The sequence below is a fragment of the Lampetra planeri genome, chromosome 44, assembly GCF_965212315.1.
Source record: "Lampetra planeri chromosome 44, kcLamPlan1.2.h2, whole genome shotgun sequence".
Lineage (NCBI taxonomy): Eukaryota > Metazoa > Chordata > Hyperoartia > Petromyzontiformes > Petromyzontidae > Lampetra > Lampetra planeri.
Window position 1 is genome coordinate 38,250 of NC_136150.1, and position 16,881 is coordinate 55,130.

Below are 16,881 nucleotides of genomic sequence, written 5' to 3' on the forward strand. Positions count from 1 at the left end.
GAGACAAAACCCGGCTACCATACGCCACCACGCGTTCCACACCACCTTTTGACTGAGACAACACGGCCCCAATGCCCGTGTCACTCGCATCCGTATCCAGAATGAAGGGGTGATCGAAATCAGGATAATCTAACGTCGGTGCCGTAGCCAGTCGATCGCGCAGGCCCTGAAACGCCGCCTCTTCCGGCGGTCCCCAAACAAATTTCCTTCCTTTACCCGTAAGGAGGTGCAAGGGCCTCGCGATCGTCGCGAAATCCGGAACAAACCTCCGATAATATGAGGCAAACCCCAAAAACCGACGTACATCCCCCACCGTGGTCGGAGTTGGCCAGTCACGGACGCATGCTGTCTTGTCCGGATCCGTGGCCACCCCGTCCGCACTTACGATATGCCCCAAATAGCGCACGGACCGTTGCAGTAGGTGACATTTCTTAGTCTTAAATTTCAAATTAGCGGAACGCATCCTGGCGAACACCGCCTCCAACCGCAGTAAATGCTCATCAAATGTGCGGCTGAAGACGATAATATAATCTAAATATATCAGACATGTCTCCCACTGCAACCCCGTTAACACCAACTCCATCAACCTTTGAAATGTGGCAGGGGCAGCATTCAACCCCATCGGAAGACAATTAAATTGGAATAACCCCTGCGGCGTATGGAAAGCAGTCTTCTCCCGCGAGGGCTCGTCAAGGGGAAGCTGCCAGAATCCCAAAGAGAGATCTAGCGTTGAAAAGAACTTCGCCCCCGACAAGGCATCGAGGGAGTCGTCCATACGCGGCAGGGTGTACGCATCTGCCACAGACACTTTATTCAATTTTCGAAAGTCGACACAAAATCGCAATTTGCCATCCTTCTTTTTAACCAAAACAACAGGCCCGCCCCATGGGCTGTTAGATGGAGATATTATGTCCGCAGCCAACATGTCATCCACTGCCCCTCGAACCTGATCTCGCTCCACCGGACTCATCCGATGCGAGTTTAACCGAATAGGGGCAGCGTCCCCTGTGTCAATATGATGGTAAAGCAACGAGGTGCGTCCCAAGTCCAAATCGTCGGAGCTAAACACATCAGAATAACTCAATAATAATTTACGAAGCGCACAACGTTGTTCACCGGAAAGGGAAGAATTTTTCCCACACAATTCGGCGATCCAGCGATTATCTGCGGCACCAGGACCTGAAACACCACCAACCATGACCTGGCTGTCCAGATGATCTTGTGCCGTAAACGCCGTAGTGGCATGTGCCACAACCGTACCAGCTGGCACACACACATTTTCGGTACTTGCATTAAGCACCTGCAGAAACGGCTGCTGGTCAGGCCGGACAATAGTTTGCGCCCCAACGAGCGCTGCTCCGCCCGTTATAGTGGCAGACGGCGACAACAAAACCCCAATTGCACCCTGACGACCAGGTACAGGCTTCCGATATCGCAAGGGGATAAGCATCTGTGAGCCAGGTGGAATATCAACAGATACCTCGGACAGCGTCTGCACCTGAGCGACCGGAGCAGGTCGCCCCCAGGGCGACGGTAGAAATGTAATTTTTCGCCCACCCGGTAATTCAATGCAGTTTTGATTAATTCGTACGTCCACCCCTTGTATAGAACCAGGTACAGTGGACGAACCAGTAGCGGCCGCGACGACCCGCCGTGCCAATTTACGCCACTGCATTACCGAGCGACGTGGCCCAGTCGATGGCCTCCCCCCGTTATTAACAACACCCGGATGGCACTAAAACGGTGATGAGTGAGGTGTCAAGCCTTGCCGGGTGTCTGGTGCGCACCGACTTGCCTGTCCTGGAGGATCCTTCCGTGGCACGTCCGCTGACGAGGCCTCCTGCTGGGGCGGACCCGGGATGCGGGCCCAGCAGTCCCCGGCGTAATGGCCTTTACGGCCGCAGCGGAAGCAGTCGATGTCGTTGCGCCGCGCCGCAGGCCCCCCGACCCGAGGCTCCCGTGGCGGCGGCGCAGATCGCGGCCCCGGCCTACTGCGGGCCGACCACTGAGCAGAGGCGGCCGTCAGCTCCTGCGGGCCCCCCCCGTCAGGAACGTACACCGCCTTCTTGGGATCCCAACCTGCGGCACCTCCATCGACGATGGGCCCCCCCGTCCACGCCGTGACTTGCTTCCAACGGCGCAGGTTGAACTGGGCATCAAGACATTTAGCGGCCGCCCGGGACGTGAGCTTTTCGTGGCCACACACCGGCATAGGAATCCCCAAATCCCGGGACAGCTCGAGCATCTTACCCAAGATGAGAGGTTCGAGCAGGTCAGGCTCCGTCTCCGGGTATGCAGCCATGGCCAACTCCAATACCGCACCCCTGTATGCCACCGGCGACTCCTCGGGTGCTTGCTGACGTTGAACAAACCGGCGATGAGCATCATCCGGTGGCTCATATGCATCTGCCATCTCGTCGAAAACTCCTCTCAATGTTTTCTTCTTTTCGGCCTTTATAGAGCGGAAGAATCTCACCGACTCATCATCGAGAAGAGTCGGTAAAACCTCCAATGCCTCAGTGTCCGTCCACCTTGCTGAGCGTACCGCCGCCAGAAATCTGCAGGCGAAAGCACTCCAATCGCCCCCGATGGAGAATTCTTTAACGGTCGTGAGATGACGACTGCGACTTCTTGTTGCACCATCCTCAGCCGATGACTCACCAGGCGGCATATTCAAAATGGCGTCGCATCGCAACGTGTTCAAGATGGCGGCCTCTCGCCGCGGAGAGCGCAAGATGGCGGCTTCCCGCCGTTCTTCTCCTGCCACACCCAAGATGGCGTCTTCTTGCCGCGTGGCTGATGGCGCCGACAGCGGAGGCAAGGCAGCAACATGCGGACCTCCATCGGCTCTCCCCAACGCCGTCCTCGGCGTGACGAGGTCGCACAATTGCGCGAGCACGATTTTCAGCGTCTCCAGCTGCGCCGCCATCTGCCTCCATCGCCAATCCGCGTCCTCTGGTGCAGACGGGTCCACCGACGTGGCGACATCTTGGACTCCCGGACCCGTACTCGTTCCCGCACGGATCTCCTCCTCCATCGCAGGCAGGTCGACCGCCCGAGGAAGGTCGTCGTCGTCGGATGATGTAGCAGATGATGGCGCAGGAATATTCTTTCTTCTGAGCTGTTTTGACATGCCGTTTCACTTCTGACACCAGTGTAATAAAGGACTCGATCCTGGGTCTGTCTCCGTTGTCCTTTATTCGGGTTTTTACACTTGTCCAACATGGCCCTCGCTCAGAGCTCTCCCCTTGGCAGCTCCGTAGCTGCCCTCGCTCCCGTAGCCTCCACACCTCTGCAGCTCCGCTGCAGATCCCCTGTGCAGTCCTCCGGCTGCCCTCACTGCAGCTCCACCGCTGCCCGTCGTTCCTCCGCGCTTGGTCACCGCTGGCCGACGGTGCCAAGTCTTACTCTGCGTGTGTGTGGCGATCTCGCCACTCCTCGACCTCCGCCCTGCGTGGCCTCACTCTAACTCTATCTCCCACACTCTCTCGTCTCTTCCGGTATATCTCCCTTAAGACCTCACCCCTCTCTCACACGTGACCTAACTCCTCCCCCCCATGACGTCATATCCGCGAAGCCGTTTACGCCCGCATTACACCTATATAGAGGCGTAGATGTGGTGACCACACTTTTGCGCTCTTGCGCAAAGTGTGGTTACAAAACGGTTATCAACATCACTAACTCTAGATTTTAAGCTTCGCTACCAGCACATCACTAACGTTTAACATCCATCCAGTTCACCATGGAAGTGGAAGCTGACAGAACTCTTCCATTTCTGGATATTCTGCTCGGACGGGGTCGAAATGGTAAAATAAAACGCAGTGTTTACCGAAAAAAACCGCATACTGACGCCTATCTGAATGCAGAGTCGCACCATCACCCCGCACAGAAATCTGCTCTCATCAAGACGCTCATTCATCGAGCTAAGAAAGTGTCAGATGGTGACAGTCTGAGAAGTGAAATCCAACATGTTAAAGAAGCGCTGCAAATGAATGTTACAATAATGCACAAATCAACAGGGCATTGAATGCCAAAACCAAATCAAATAACATGAGCATTGAAAGTAATTAAAACGATCAAAATACCATACATTGCGGGAGTCACTAATAAACTAGCCAGATGTTTAAAAAACAAAACATCCGATTCAGATTTGGCACATACATAAACTACAGAAGGTGTATACAGGATTAACTGCACATATGGAAAATGTTATGTTGGGCAAACAGGACGAATGATCAGCACGAGACTAAAAGAACATCAGATAAATATTAAATACTCCCAAATACAACTGTCAGCAGTAGCAGAACATGCGTGCAAACAAGGACACTCAATTGATTTTGATAATATTGAAGTTCTGTGCAAAAACTAGCTGCTACTGGCCAAGACTAATTAGAGAATATTTCGAAATTTTAAGAAATAAAAATAAATTTAACCATTCGGATAGCTACCACCTTAGTGCTGCATGGAAGCGAATAATCATATAATACATTGTTTAAATGCATGCCTACAAAGGAAACCATACTTCAATAGGGATTACCGTTGGTACAGCTATTTTAACACACACAATAGACAGGAAAGACAAGATCAAAGGGGACCCATAATGCACATGCATAATGTACGTTGACTCATTAATCCCCCTCCACTTTGCGCAAGAGCGCAGAAGAGTGGTTACCACATCTACGCCTCTATATAAGGAACGAAACAGTTAGACTTCTCCACAAATCTGTCTGTCGCCTGATGAAGCCAGTTGTAATTACTGGCGAAATGTCGTACTCGTATTGTAAATGTTGTGGCTTGGCTCTCCAACACACATTGGCATGTTTTGTTTACGTGACAACCCTTACTAGTTGGCTGTGTCGGGTGGTGACGAGTTTTAACGGCACATTTATATATTTACGCGATCTAACCCAAAAAACCTCTTATGCACCTTTATGGTGTTGCATCCAAGGGACTGATGCTCTAAGCAGTGACTGCCCCTTCCGACTGGTGAACCCGCATTCAACTTGCGAATTCCCTGTATGGGTAAGGAACCCAGGGGTGCCGCCGCAGCAGTGATGAGATGTTATCTCCCTTGCCAGGTATGCAGGAGGACGTGAGTTTGATCCTGACCTCCTGACGCCTGTATATTTGGAGTTTTCATGGTCTCTCTCGCCGTGGTCGCGTGAAATTTTCTCCGAGTCCTCCAGTTTTTCCCTCTGCATTTAGAAACGTGTTTAGTATATTTGTCTGCTGTAAATTTCCACATGATAAGCCACTTCATTGAGCTATTTGTGTCCAGGTCGTTCCTGAAAGAGTGAATAACTCAGTGTGTTTTTCCTGGTAAAATCAAATAGTAAAATAATTGTAAAAATGTAAAAAAATGGCAGCTAGATTTTGTCTCCTCTCGCAGCCTCTCCTGCTGCTGCTGCCGGTCCTCCAGTGCCCAGCCGCACACCGGGCCCCGGTCACAGCGGCACGACACGGCTGCCCAGGGAGGCGTTCAACCCCTTGTCTCCGTACGCCCAGAGGAACCACTCGGAGCAGGCCGTGTCATCCCGCACGGCCCCCGGGGGCCAGGCCCCGCCACCGCCACCGCCCGTCGCCCCCGTGCCGACACCCGGCGCCTACCAAAATGGAGCGCCGGGCCACGGCAGGTAAGGGGAGGGGCCTTCCCCCACCTACCCCAACGCACAAACCGACAGGAGGACTTCGTGAGAAACGTACCCCGTTTCTGAGCGTCGATCAGCCCCTAAATTGTACTATGGCAGTCTCCATGAGGTTGCAGACCAAGGGGAAGAGAAAGCCTAGGTACGGCCAAATGGCGGGAGACTGAGCACGAAACTTTGAGGTGGCCGTGTGTTGACTGTGCAGCAGCTGCAGAATTTAGTGGAGCTTGGAGAGCGGTGGTAGCGATGTGTGGTGGTCATGGTGGTGGGGGCATCACTGGCTTTGGTCGCAATGACCTCTCCATTGTCAATGCGTCATTCTCAGATTTTTTTTGTAAATTGTCTTTTTTTTTGTAAATTGTCCTTTTTTTTTAATCTATCTCCCATGGTTCCAGTTACATGTCGCGTATCGTCACATGAGATGAAATAGCTCTAAGTGATAATTTTGAAACATAGATGTCAAGCAGAGAACCCCAAAGGCCCCAAACAACCAGCGGCAGAAACAGAGTTGTAATAAATAAAGTTGACATGTGAAGCAAGGTTATTGTTGTCGAAGATGGGGAAAACGAGGCAATTACGATGAGGGAATTCCAAAGTGCAGCATTGCAAGAGAAGAAGCAGAAAGAGAAGGGTTTTTGCCTGCAGTGTGGTGGGTGAGAGTAGTTGAGTGAGTGAGCAAATGGGTGAGTGAATGAGTGTGATCTTGATTTGAAGTTTTCGTGACTGCAGGAATCCTCATACTCTTTGGTTTTTTCAGTAAAGTCACGTAGGTAGAAAAAATAAATAATAAATCACGCCGTTTTGATCGCAACACAAGCAATCGTCATCAGGTGGAAAGATACAGGTGGGGTCAGAGATGGAAAGGAGTCCCGTCGCCGCACGCACGCACAAAAGCTGCGTTAAAGGGAGAGATTGGCATGTTAATTTAAACGAGTATGATGGGAAATGAGCACCGTCGTCGCACGCAGCTGCTGTGCGGTGACGGGACTCCTTTCCATCTCTGACCTCGCCTACTTAACCTTGGGTGACGCCCACCTCAAACCTATATATAACCTCTTGTTGCAGCAGCCCTTTCCTGTTCAGCAGTTCTACTGCTGTATATTTCCACCTGATGACGATTGCTTGTGTTGCGATCGAAACGTCGTGATTCATTATTCATTTTGTCTACCTACGTGACTTTACCGAAGAACCAAAGAGTAATGAGTGTGATGTTTTGATCTCCGTTATGGTGGTTGAGATGATTGTCTGCCTCAATGGGTGAAGGAATCGACAAATGAATTTCCATGTAACAGTAGGCATGGTAGGAGCAATATAAGAGTGACAAGGAGGAAACTGATGAGTGTTCTTGTTTCTGTCTTGAAGCTTCCAAAGATCCCAAAACACGCAAGAAAACCTCACAGTGCTGCGCCACCAACGACCTCTTCCCCCGTTATCGGCGGCACATACTCCACAACCACCACCGCCGCCTACAACGTTACCTCCCCCACTCCCTCCACCATTAACAGGACCTCCACAGCCATCGTCAACATCCTCAGGACATCGACCTTCTCAGCCGTCAACAGGACCTCTGCTCCCAGCATCATCATCAGGCTCTCAACTTTATTATCCACAATCATCGAAAGGACCTCTTCCTCCTCCACCACCACCACCGTCGACGGGACCTCCTGCCTTTCCGCCAATGGGGCCCTCTCCCCCCACTTCTCCTCCTCCTCCTCCATCGTCACGCCCACCACCACTTGCCCCGCCACCGCTGTGCCCCCCGCCCCCTGCTGGGCAGCCAGCCGCTGGCGACCGACCATCGGCCGCTAGTTTGTTGCTGCGGATTCGGAGTGGACGGGGATCAAGGGCGGAGCCTGATTTAACGATGGCGGAACTTGAGCAGTACAGGGCGGAGCCTCAGGGGGAGCGTGCGGAGCTGGATCGATACAGGGCGGAGCCTCGGGGGGAGAGGGCGGAGCTGGATCGATACAGGGCGGAGCCTCGGGGGGAGAGGGCGGAGCTGGATCGATACAGGGCGGAGCCTCGGGGGGAGCGTGCGGAGCCTGAACGGTGGCCAGATGGGGCTGAGGCACAGGCACCCCCTCCTGCACCGCCAACTCCGCTCTTGGTGCCGTCCGATGACCGACGAGGGGGACTCCTTGATCAGATCCGACAAGGCTTCCAGCTCAAGGCGGTGAGTGCAGCATACGCCGTGAGTGCCCCGGCATCGTGCATGGTGTTTTAAGAACCGATGATCAAGTTGCCAGGATTGCACTAGGCAGGGTTGAGCGTGGCTGGTACACAGCGGTGACGAGATGTTACCTCCCTCGTCTGGTATGAAGGTCGATCCCGACCCTGACACCTGTATATTTGGAGTTTGCATTCTCTCTCCCCGTGGATTTTTTTCCGTGTCCTCCAATTTTTCCCTCCACGTTTATAGACATGCGTTGAAATTAGTTGGCTGCTATTAATGTCCAGATGATAAGCTACTTGGTTGAGCTATCAAGTTAGATAAAATGACTGCCACACTGCAGAAAATCAACCGTGGTTGTGTTGTGAATAGATTCTGCCCGTGCCATGGATATGGGGAATTTCCACCACTGGCTCAGGGCTACCATGAGAGGTGTTTCATGCCATGTATCAGTGTGTGTTGGTAAGACATATGTTTCATGTCGTGTATCAGTGTTAGTAAGCCATGTATTTCATGCCGTGTATCATTGATTTGTCACCTCAATGTGGCGCAGATGCTCCCCGGGCGCATTTGGCATTTCTCCTGCACGGTGTCCGTGCCACAGTCTGCACTCCCCTCCCCAGCTTATGAGCCGCTGCTTTAACCCCCTCCTGTTCTGTCCGTGGGGTGGCGGCCACCGTCAGGTCCCAGAGACAGATGGAGCGATGACCCCATCTGCTGGAGACGGCGGAATCGTTGGCGCCTTGATGGAGGTGATGAATCGGCGCAGTCGCATCGTGCAGTCGTCAGGTGAGCATGCGAGCAAATGCGCACAGGCACACAGCGAGCCTGTACCCAGGCAGGCATGAACCCAGGCAGGCACGTGTGCACTTCTGTGGTGCCCCCAGTGCAGTATTCAGGGTAGGAATTTCCATTAACAGTGTGCTTCAACGTTTAAGTGCATTTTGATTGAACCAGGGGAGAACCCAAGAGACCAGAATGAAGTTTCTTTGGTGTCCGAGGTCACCAAAGTGGCAAAAGTGATGGCATAAAAGCAAAGTATAGTAAGCCTTGTTTAACGCGATAGATGCATTCCTGAAAAGTGGTGCATTAAGCAAAAACAATTCCCCCTTATATTATGTAATGCTAAAGTTTGGCGAAATAAGATGTACACAAACAGTGAGATAGTAGAACTAATAACGGAGGGTACGCCGCCGCATTACTGTATAATTCCTCCGCATACTCTATTGTACTGCTCAGCCGTGCAGCTCAAGGAAGTAGTTCATCATTGACCACTCAGAAACCGTATTAAAATGGTGCGCACTCCACATCATAACGTTACGCATTCCGTGTTGTGTGAAAAATGTTCCCTAATGGAAGAATTGAATTATAGTGAAACATGTTGTATGAACACGCGTCAAGCAAGGACTTGCCATACAGCAAAAAAGCAAATGTTAATCAGAGCAAAAACAACCCAATATAATGTATACGAGACAAACCAAAAAATGTAAACAAAAATAACTGCATCACATAGAGAATTTAAAATATTGCAATTGTAATTCCCTGCAGTTAAAATCGGCTCGGATTGATGACCTCTGCAGTTTATTCCTTAAAACACCGTCAACTCAAGCAGTCTAAGGGGTCCCCCTAGTGGCAGCTGTCCCTCTGCAGCACAAGGTGGAGAGAGCGCCAGCCTGAAAATGGGAGTTAGTCTGCCAGGAGAGGATGATGTGCCTTGTGGATTTTCTGAATGATGTAGTTTATGGCCAATTTATCAAACTTTGCAAAATTTGGACCATGATGCTGGCACCTATGGCCTTCTGTTTTGAATGGCATCCCAGAATCTTTAATGTCCCCTGTGAAACAGACTACACATCAATGTTGAATACACCACTAACTTCTCTAACAGGTGGCAAACATGCAATGTCACAGCCTTGTCAGTCCCATCCAACAAGGTGGAGTTCAGAATCAACATTTGAATGGCCAAGCTGGGTTATGGGCAGTTGGGTTACACTAAACTTAATTGGTAGCTCTAAGGCAGTGGTGGAAATTCCACATTCCCATGGTGGGGGTCAGCTTGTACACAGCTAAAAAATTATCTAGTAATGATTGATTGCGTAGGCACGGTGAAGCAGGCTAGCGGTAGCGCACTCGCCGTTCGTTGCAGAGGTTCACAGTTCAATTCAGTGGCTGCCAGGGTTAATACTGCGGGTGTATTAACCATAATAATACCATGCCGCACCCTCTGCTTCACTGTGGATGTTAAAGATCATCTCACATCGGTTGCAAGAGTAGGCCATTGGGTACTCGCGTCACAGTCCTAATATGAACAAACACAACTTGCTGAATTAGAATATACACATAAATCATTGTCCCCAACTTGGCAGGACCCTCCTGAAGAATATTATGAAACTATTTTTTATTTTACCAGGTAAGGCCCACTGAGCTATATAGCTTTTTTCAGAGGCGACCTGGCCACATGATAGCTCAATGACGTGGCTTATTATATGGAAATTTATAGCAGCCGAGTACTCTAAATCACGTTTATAAATCCGGAAGGAAAAACCAGAGGACTCGTATAAAAACCCGCCACCAATCAAAACAGGACTTCTCCACAAATCTGGCTGTCGCCTGATGAAGCTAGTTGTAATTACTGGCGAAACGTCGTACTCAGATTATAAATGATGTGGCTTGGTTCTCCAACACACTGGTGTACTGTACCAGTAAAAAATTGGCATGTTCTATTTACGTGATAAACCTTACTAATTGGCTGTGTCGGGTGGTGGCGGGTTTAACGACACATTTATATATTTACGCGATCTAACCCAAAAACTGTGTATTATGGATGATATTGGTCGCGAAAGCCTACGTGTTAAACCAATCCAAATATACAGGCATCATGGTTGGGATCGAAGCCATGACCTCTTGCATACCAGGCAAGGTGTGCACCCTATTGTGTCTCACAGTGAGGTTTTCCTTGGTAGATGAGCGTAGTACTAATGATAATAACGTACCCAAACTTTTTAGGATGACATAGTACGGAAACATACCCAAAATATACAAACATATGCCAGTCGAATGCTGATGTTAACCCTCGTTTTATTTTCAGATGACGAAAGCGATGATGAAGATGGCTGGGATTAAAAGTTTGCACGGATGGATTTTTGACGATCCCTCTTGCGCAGATAAACGCTCGTTTCCCTTGCATCGAACGTAGAGTTTATGTCCCGGCCTGCACGTCATGTTGTGTGCATGCCACGTGGGTTCACGTGACCCACAAAGCACTCTGCATCCTCGCATTGACTGGCAATCTCTCCCACCGAAGCGTTTACAGGAAGACGCAAAAAGTCACTCCTGTCGTCATTAGCGCGTGTGCCCCCTTGTAAAAGACAATACTGCGCGTAGTATTAGCAGCGGTAGGCTAACATTGTGGGCGGTGGCCCTGCTTGAGTTTTATTGTTGGGTAAGAAGCCAGTGTCAATGACAAGATGGCGAGTTAATCTAATTACCGTCCACGTGGCCTCAACAGCATTGCATATTTAACGCCAATACTCGTGAGATTGGGGCCTCTTTAAAGAAGATAATGATTAAGAAGTGAGCCGAGCTGACTGTTGTGGAATTAATGAACGTGAGTGAAGATCATTGGCGCTGTTCGTAATGTTGGCTGGAGGTTATCCACACAAAATTAAATGTTCATTTTCACTCTTTTACGCATGTCGCCATTTGACAATCGCTTAAAAAAATACTCAAATTGTCCCAGAAGTTTTTATTTTGGTAATATAAGTTTCATGGTGTCTCAGACCAGATCAGCTCCCTGGCTTTATGGAAGCAGTATTCTGCTCTTATTTTTAAGTTTAGTAAAATGTTGCAAATAAACGAGACACGCTAATAGCCCACGATTGTTTCACAATTTACTTTGATTGACCACGGAGGAACCGGTGATTCTTGGGGCTTCGCTCCTCTCCGAGTACCATCGGATGATGATTCCTGTTTGGACTCGTTGCAATAACTGCGTGCGTTATTTGCGGTAAAAAAACAGGGCGCAGATTAAAAGTGGAATTTGAATACCATAAAAAAAACACCACTCGCTGTGACATTTACAGCGGTAGTGGGGCTGGACGTGTGTACACTGCTGGTAAACTTAATGGCTGCTGCTGGACCTGTGCGACCTCTTGCGTTTTTGTTTTATCATCATGTATTGGGTTTGTGGTTTGGGTTGGTTCGTGAATCTGGACTGAAGGAGACCTGAATGCAGCAATTAGCTTCAAACGTGTTTTTGTTCTCGGTTTCAAGTCCGTAAATACTATAAAGACGTCGTGCTTTGCTGCGTACCAGTAATCTGATCTGTTGCAACATTCCCTGTCCAACGCGTCTGGTGCACTGCAGTTGTGCGGACCACACATGGCCTGTGGCTAAGCCACCCGGAGTGTGCCCGCTGCCGTCCAATCGCAGAATCTAAGCGGGCTTGAGCCCGGATAGCGTTTGGTTGGGCAATCACCGTGCACAGCAGGCCTGTGCAGCAAAAATCAATTGTTGTACTGTACATCTACGCTCCCATGTCTACACTTCCTGCCTTCACCAACTTGCGAAAACTAATGTGGCCAATGAACCCCCGCGACCCATGCAACTTGGAGATGCCGTCATCCAGCAGTGGATTGACAAGCAGGCCGTGCGTGTACCCGATAGATCCCGCGTGGTTATTGCCATTGCTGGGAGTGTCCGCACGATCCACTCGCCGCTGCGGCGGCATCGCTGTCGCTCCACTGAGCTCGCTCCAAGTGCTCCTAAATGGGGGGGATGGCTTCGTGGCAGCAGCAGTGGCATTCGAGTTTGGCTTTGGGGAGACTGTGGGCTCTTCTTGTATGGCGTTTCACGGCATCTCCCAAGTTGAACAATGTGTTGCATATTTGAACGCGAACAAATTCAGTTAAGCAAGATAAAAGGTAAAGGAGCAGTCCTGCAATTTCTTGTGCATGCCACCGCAGGTCCATTCACTCGAGGGGGAGTTCAGAGCCCCTTTGGTTGAGGGTATTTTGATCTCCTCTTCCACACTGGCTAGACGTCATGGGATAGGTAATAATACCCACACTTTACCCCAATTGGCAATCGACTGTGGTGTAAACGTACTGCTGGGTGGATGGAGGCTGTGCTGCTGTGAGTTTTTTCGCAAACCCATCGGGCAGAATTGTCTCCCAAACAACAGGAAGTCTTCACTCAGCCACCGCGAGAGTCCAAATTCAGTTTATTTGGCTCTTTTTGTGGGTTGGGAGTTGACTCTTCCGCAACTGTTGGATCTGACAAAAGGAAGCTGCCCTCAGGGGTGATGCCATTAACTGCGTGGCTGCAGTGACACCTTTACCTTGTTTTTAAAGTCATGCTCCATTTATAAATGTATATTTCCCATGTGTGTGTGGGGGGGGGGGGGCAGTAATGTAGCGGTGAGCAAGACGAACCCGGCGACCAGATTTCGATTCCCGCTCACGGCCAACAACATCAGTGACAATTATCTGAACCGATACTGGGCCTCCCATGGGGTCGACTTGGCCTCAAATGAGTACCTGGTGTGGTGTGTAAACATCACCACTGGGGAGACAAAGGCGGCCGGGCGTGGAGCTGGCCACCCACCCCCTCGTGTGCCATGCCGGCCTACATAAGTGCTCGCGAACAGCATTTGCCCCGACAGTCTTAAGGCTATATGGGGGGGGGGGGGTCTTTGTCTTGTCTTTGTATAGTCGTAAGCCATATTGCCAAGATATCCTTTCATTGTCCGAAGTATTACTGTGTTTTACGTTGCTAATTCCGCGTCCAATTTAATGTGTTGTCTTGAGTATAGCTTGCATATCGGTTACATTGACCGTTATCTTTTCGGGAAACGCGAAATTAGTTCAGGGGCAACGAATGCAGTCCGTTACTTGTGTGTACTCGTGTGATTTGTCTTCGTGGAGGATTTGCATTGAGAAGAAATAAATGATTATGAGTTGTGCAGCAGCAATTGTCTTCTAAGCCAGAAGTCCCACTGGCCATGTCGGCTCTCTCCATGAACTTCTGTTGTGTGCCTCTACTCTACTAACATCCACCATTCTTATATCGAGAACCAGAGGGGATGACAAGGTGGCAGCGCAATGGTGACACTTGTGCCTCACAGCAAGACGTCATGGGTTCAATTCCCAAATCAGGTGACTTTCTACGAATCGTTTGTGTGTTCTCCTATTCTGCAGAGAGCAAGTGTCTTTGGAGAGATGGGCTGTTACAGTACAGGGGGATGTAGAGTTGATTGGACTTGCCGATGACTGGCACCTGGGGGTCAAGATCGGAGGCTCGTGAATGCCTCTAACCTGGACAGGTGGTACCCAGAAGCCACCAAAGGGGCGACCCCGGCTTGCGGGCTTGTGGGTTCCTTCCCCAGCGCAGCTTCACATTGAATCGATAACGTGATTCATAAAGACATCCGAGATGCGGTGGTGGCCCGAAGTGGACCTCACTTGGGCCTGCTGAGGGGAGCGGGTGGGGGTTTGGAGGAAGATCCGGCAGGTGTGGAAGATCAGGGATCGAATGCTAACCTAACCAATCTAAAGTTTATGTTTATCTATATATAGTAAAACGCTGGATTGCGAGCATAATTCGTTCCAGAAACGTGTTTGTAATCCAAAGCACTCGTATATCAAAGCACTCGTATATCAGTTGTGATCACATGACGCTCGGCAGACAAAGCGTAAACACGCATTCCTCGTATTGCAAGACCTCGCCCGTTTATCAAATGAATATTTTTTTTATTTTTAAATTGCTCGTCTTGCAAAACACTCGCAGACCAAGTTACTCGCAATCCAATGTTTTACTGTAAAATGGAAATAAAAGTAAAATTTGTGAATGTGTCTGTTCAAAATGTTTAGCGTACTTCCCGACATGCAACAAACTCGAAATTTGGGACATGGCTGATTGGCTGGCTCACCACCGCCCGGGGTTATCCCGCACACGCCCACGCACACCACCACGCACACCACCACGAAAGCGAACGCGGAGGCCTGCAGGCGCGTATTTCGCACACTTGCGCGTAACCACGCGTGCCCCTACAGGCGCTTATTCCGTGCAAAGGTTCACGTTAAAGAAAACGGCGGCATTAATACGCGTGCGCACCCCCCGGGTGGTTAAGCCCTAATCCGCAGCACACAAAAAAGGGTCGCGCTAAAGGGCTGCGGGAATTTGCGCGCGCACCTCGCGCCCACACTCGAATGACCCCCCAACACCACCAACACCACCGCCACCAACACCACCGCCAACAACACCACCGCCAACAACACCAACACCACCAACAACAACACCACCGCCAACAACACCAACACCACCACCGCCACCAACACCACCACCAACAACACCACCGCCACCAACACCACCGCCAACACCAACAACACCAACACCACCGCCACCAACACCACCACCGCCACCAACGCCAACACCACCACCGCCACCAACGCCAACACCACCAACACCACCGCCACCAACACCACCGCCACCAACACCACCGCCGCCAACACCACCACCACCGCCACCAACACCACCGCCACCAACACCACCGCCAACACCACCACCACCAACAACACCAACGCCACCGCCACCAACACCACCGCCAACGCCACCAACACCAACACCGCCACCAACACCGCCAACACCACCGCCAACACCACCGCCACCAACACCACCACCAACACCACAGCCACCAACAACACCAACACCACCGCCACCAACACCGCCGCCAACACCACCGCCAACACCACCGCCACCAACACCACCACCGCCAACACCACCGCCACCAACACCACCGCCACCACCACCAACCGCCACCACCAACACCACCGCCACCAACACCACCACCAACGCCACCACCACCAACACCACCGCCACCAACACCGCCACCAACACCACCGCCACCACCGCCACCAACACCACCACCGCCACCAACACCACCACCAACACCACAGCCACCAACCCCACCACCGCCACCAACACCACCGCCACCAACACCACCGCCACCACCACCAACACCGCCACCACCACCAACACCACCGCCACCAACCCCATCAACGCCACCAACACCACCGCCACCAACCCCACCACCGCCACCAACACCACCGCCACCAACACCACCGCCACCACCAACACCACCGCCACCACCAACACCACCGCCACCAACACCACCAACACCACCACCACCGCCAAACACCACCACCGCCACCAACACCACCACCACCAACGCCGCAGCGCTGCGCCCGCTCCCCCGGGGCGCACTTTACGCGCCCCAAGGCGGCGCCCCGCGGCGCAGACTGCCCCCCGCCGCGCCTGCAGCTCCATGCTCCGTCTCTCGCGCAGTCGAACCACACACACATCGCACACACCACACACATCAAGACACCACACACACCACACGCACATCAAGACACCACACACATCAAGACACCACACACATCGCACACACACCACACACATCAAGACACCACACACACACCAAGACACCACGCCGAGGTTCTACCCACACACACAGAAATCACACTGCACCGATCCTCTGAACTAAGTTTATTAACGGTGCAAATACACACGACCTGAAGGTGGCATACTTCGCAAGAAGGGCTTAGCCTGACTGCCTACGAACCCAGTCAGTCGAGCGTCCTTCCACGTACCTCGAAAAGGACTCGCGACGTCGCACGGACGCTGTGAGAGTCGGAGAAGGACGAGAGAAACCCTCACCTACCACTGCCTCGTAGCGGCACTCGCTGGCATCACAGGGATGCTGCGAGCGGCTCGAGGAGGCAGGACGGCAGGGGGTGGGTCTTGACGGCCCGGAGGTTGAAGACGACTGACCTAATCGTCCCGGGGCTCCCACCTTCATTCTCTAAACTTCAAAGGCCCAGGGGGACGTATTTTAAACTGATGTCCCGCCCTTACCTGGAGCCTTATTTCCCATTACGCCTCGACCCATTGTCGACGTGCCCTCCCCCCCCTTGCGGATTCAGCCGCTTTGGTCGGCGGCGTCGTCCCGCGGACTGCGCCTCCACGCGGGGGGGTCCAGGGCCTCCCCCCTCTACCCCCTCTCCG

The 16,881-nt window shown here is 51.6% G+C and overlaps 1 protein-coding gene and 1 long non-coding RNA gene across 2 annotated transcripts in view; one reads left to right on the plus strand and one right to left on the minus strand.

Moving 5' to 3' along the window:
* Window positions 1–13,786, plus strand: part of LOC144732740 (uncharacterized) — a 35,985-nt gene extending 22,199 nt beyond the window's left edge. Inside the window, exons 8-11 of the mRNA XM_078614309.1 lie at window positions 5,390–5,633; window positions 7,008–7,818; window positions 8,499–8,604; window positions 10,904–13,786. Of these exons, the coding sequence (XP_078470435.1) occupies window positions 5,390–5,633; window positions 7,008–7,818; window positions 8,499–8,604; window positions 10,904–10,938 (1,196 nt within the window). The 3' untranslated portion in view covers window positions 10,939–13,786. The remainder of the gene's footprint in view (window positions 1–5,389; window positions 5,634–7,007; window positions 7,819–8,498; window positions 8,605–10,903) is intronic.
* LOC144732741 (uncharacterized) lies at window positions 9,333–16,847 on the minus strand. The gene is made up of 2 exons (XR_013588244.1): window positions 16,467–16,847; window positions 9,333–14,285 (listed from the first exon to the last, which is right to left on the minus strand). It is a non-coding gene; the product is annotated as an uncharacterized LOC144732741 (long non-coding RNA).
* Window positions 16,848–16,881: the final 34 nt, after the last annotated feature.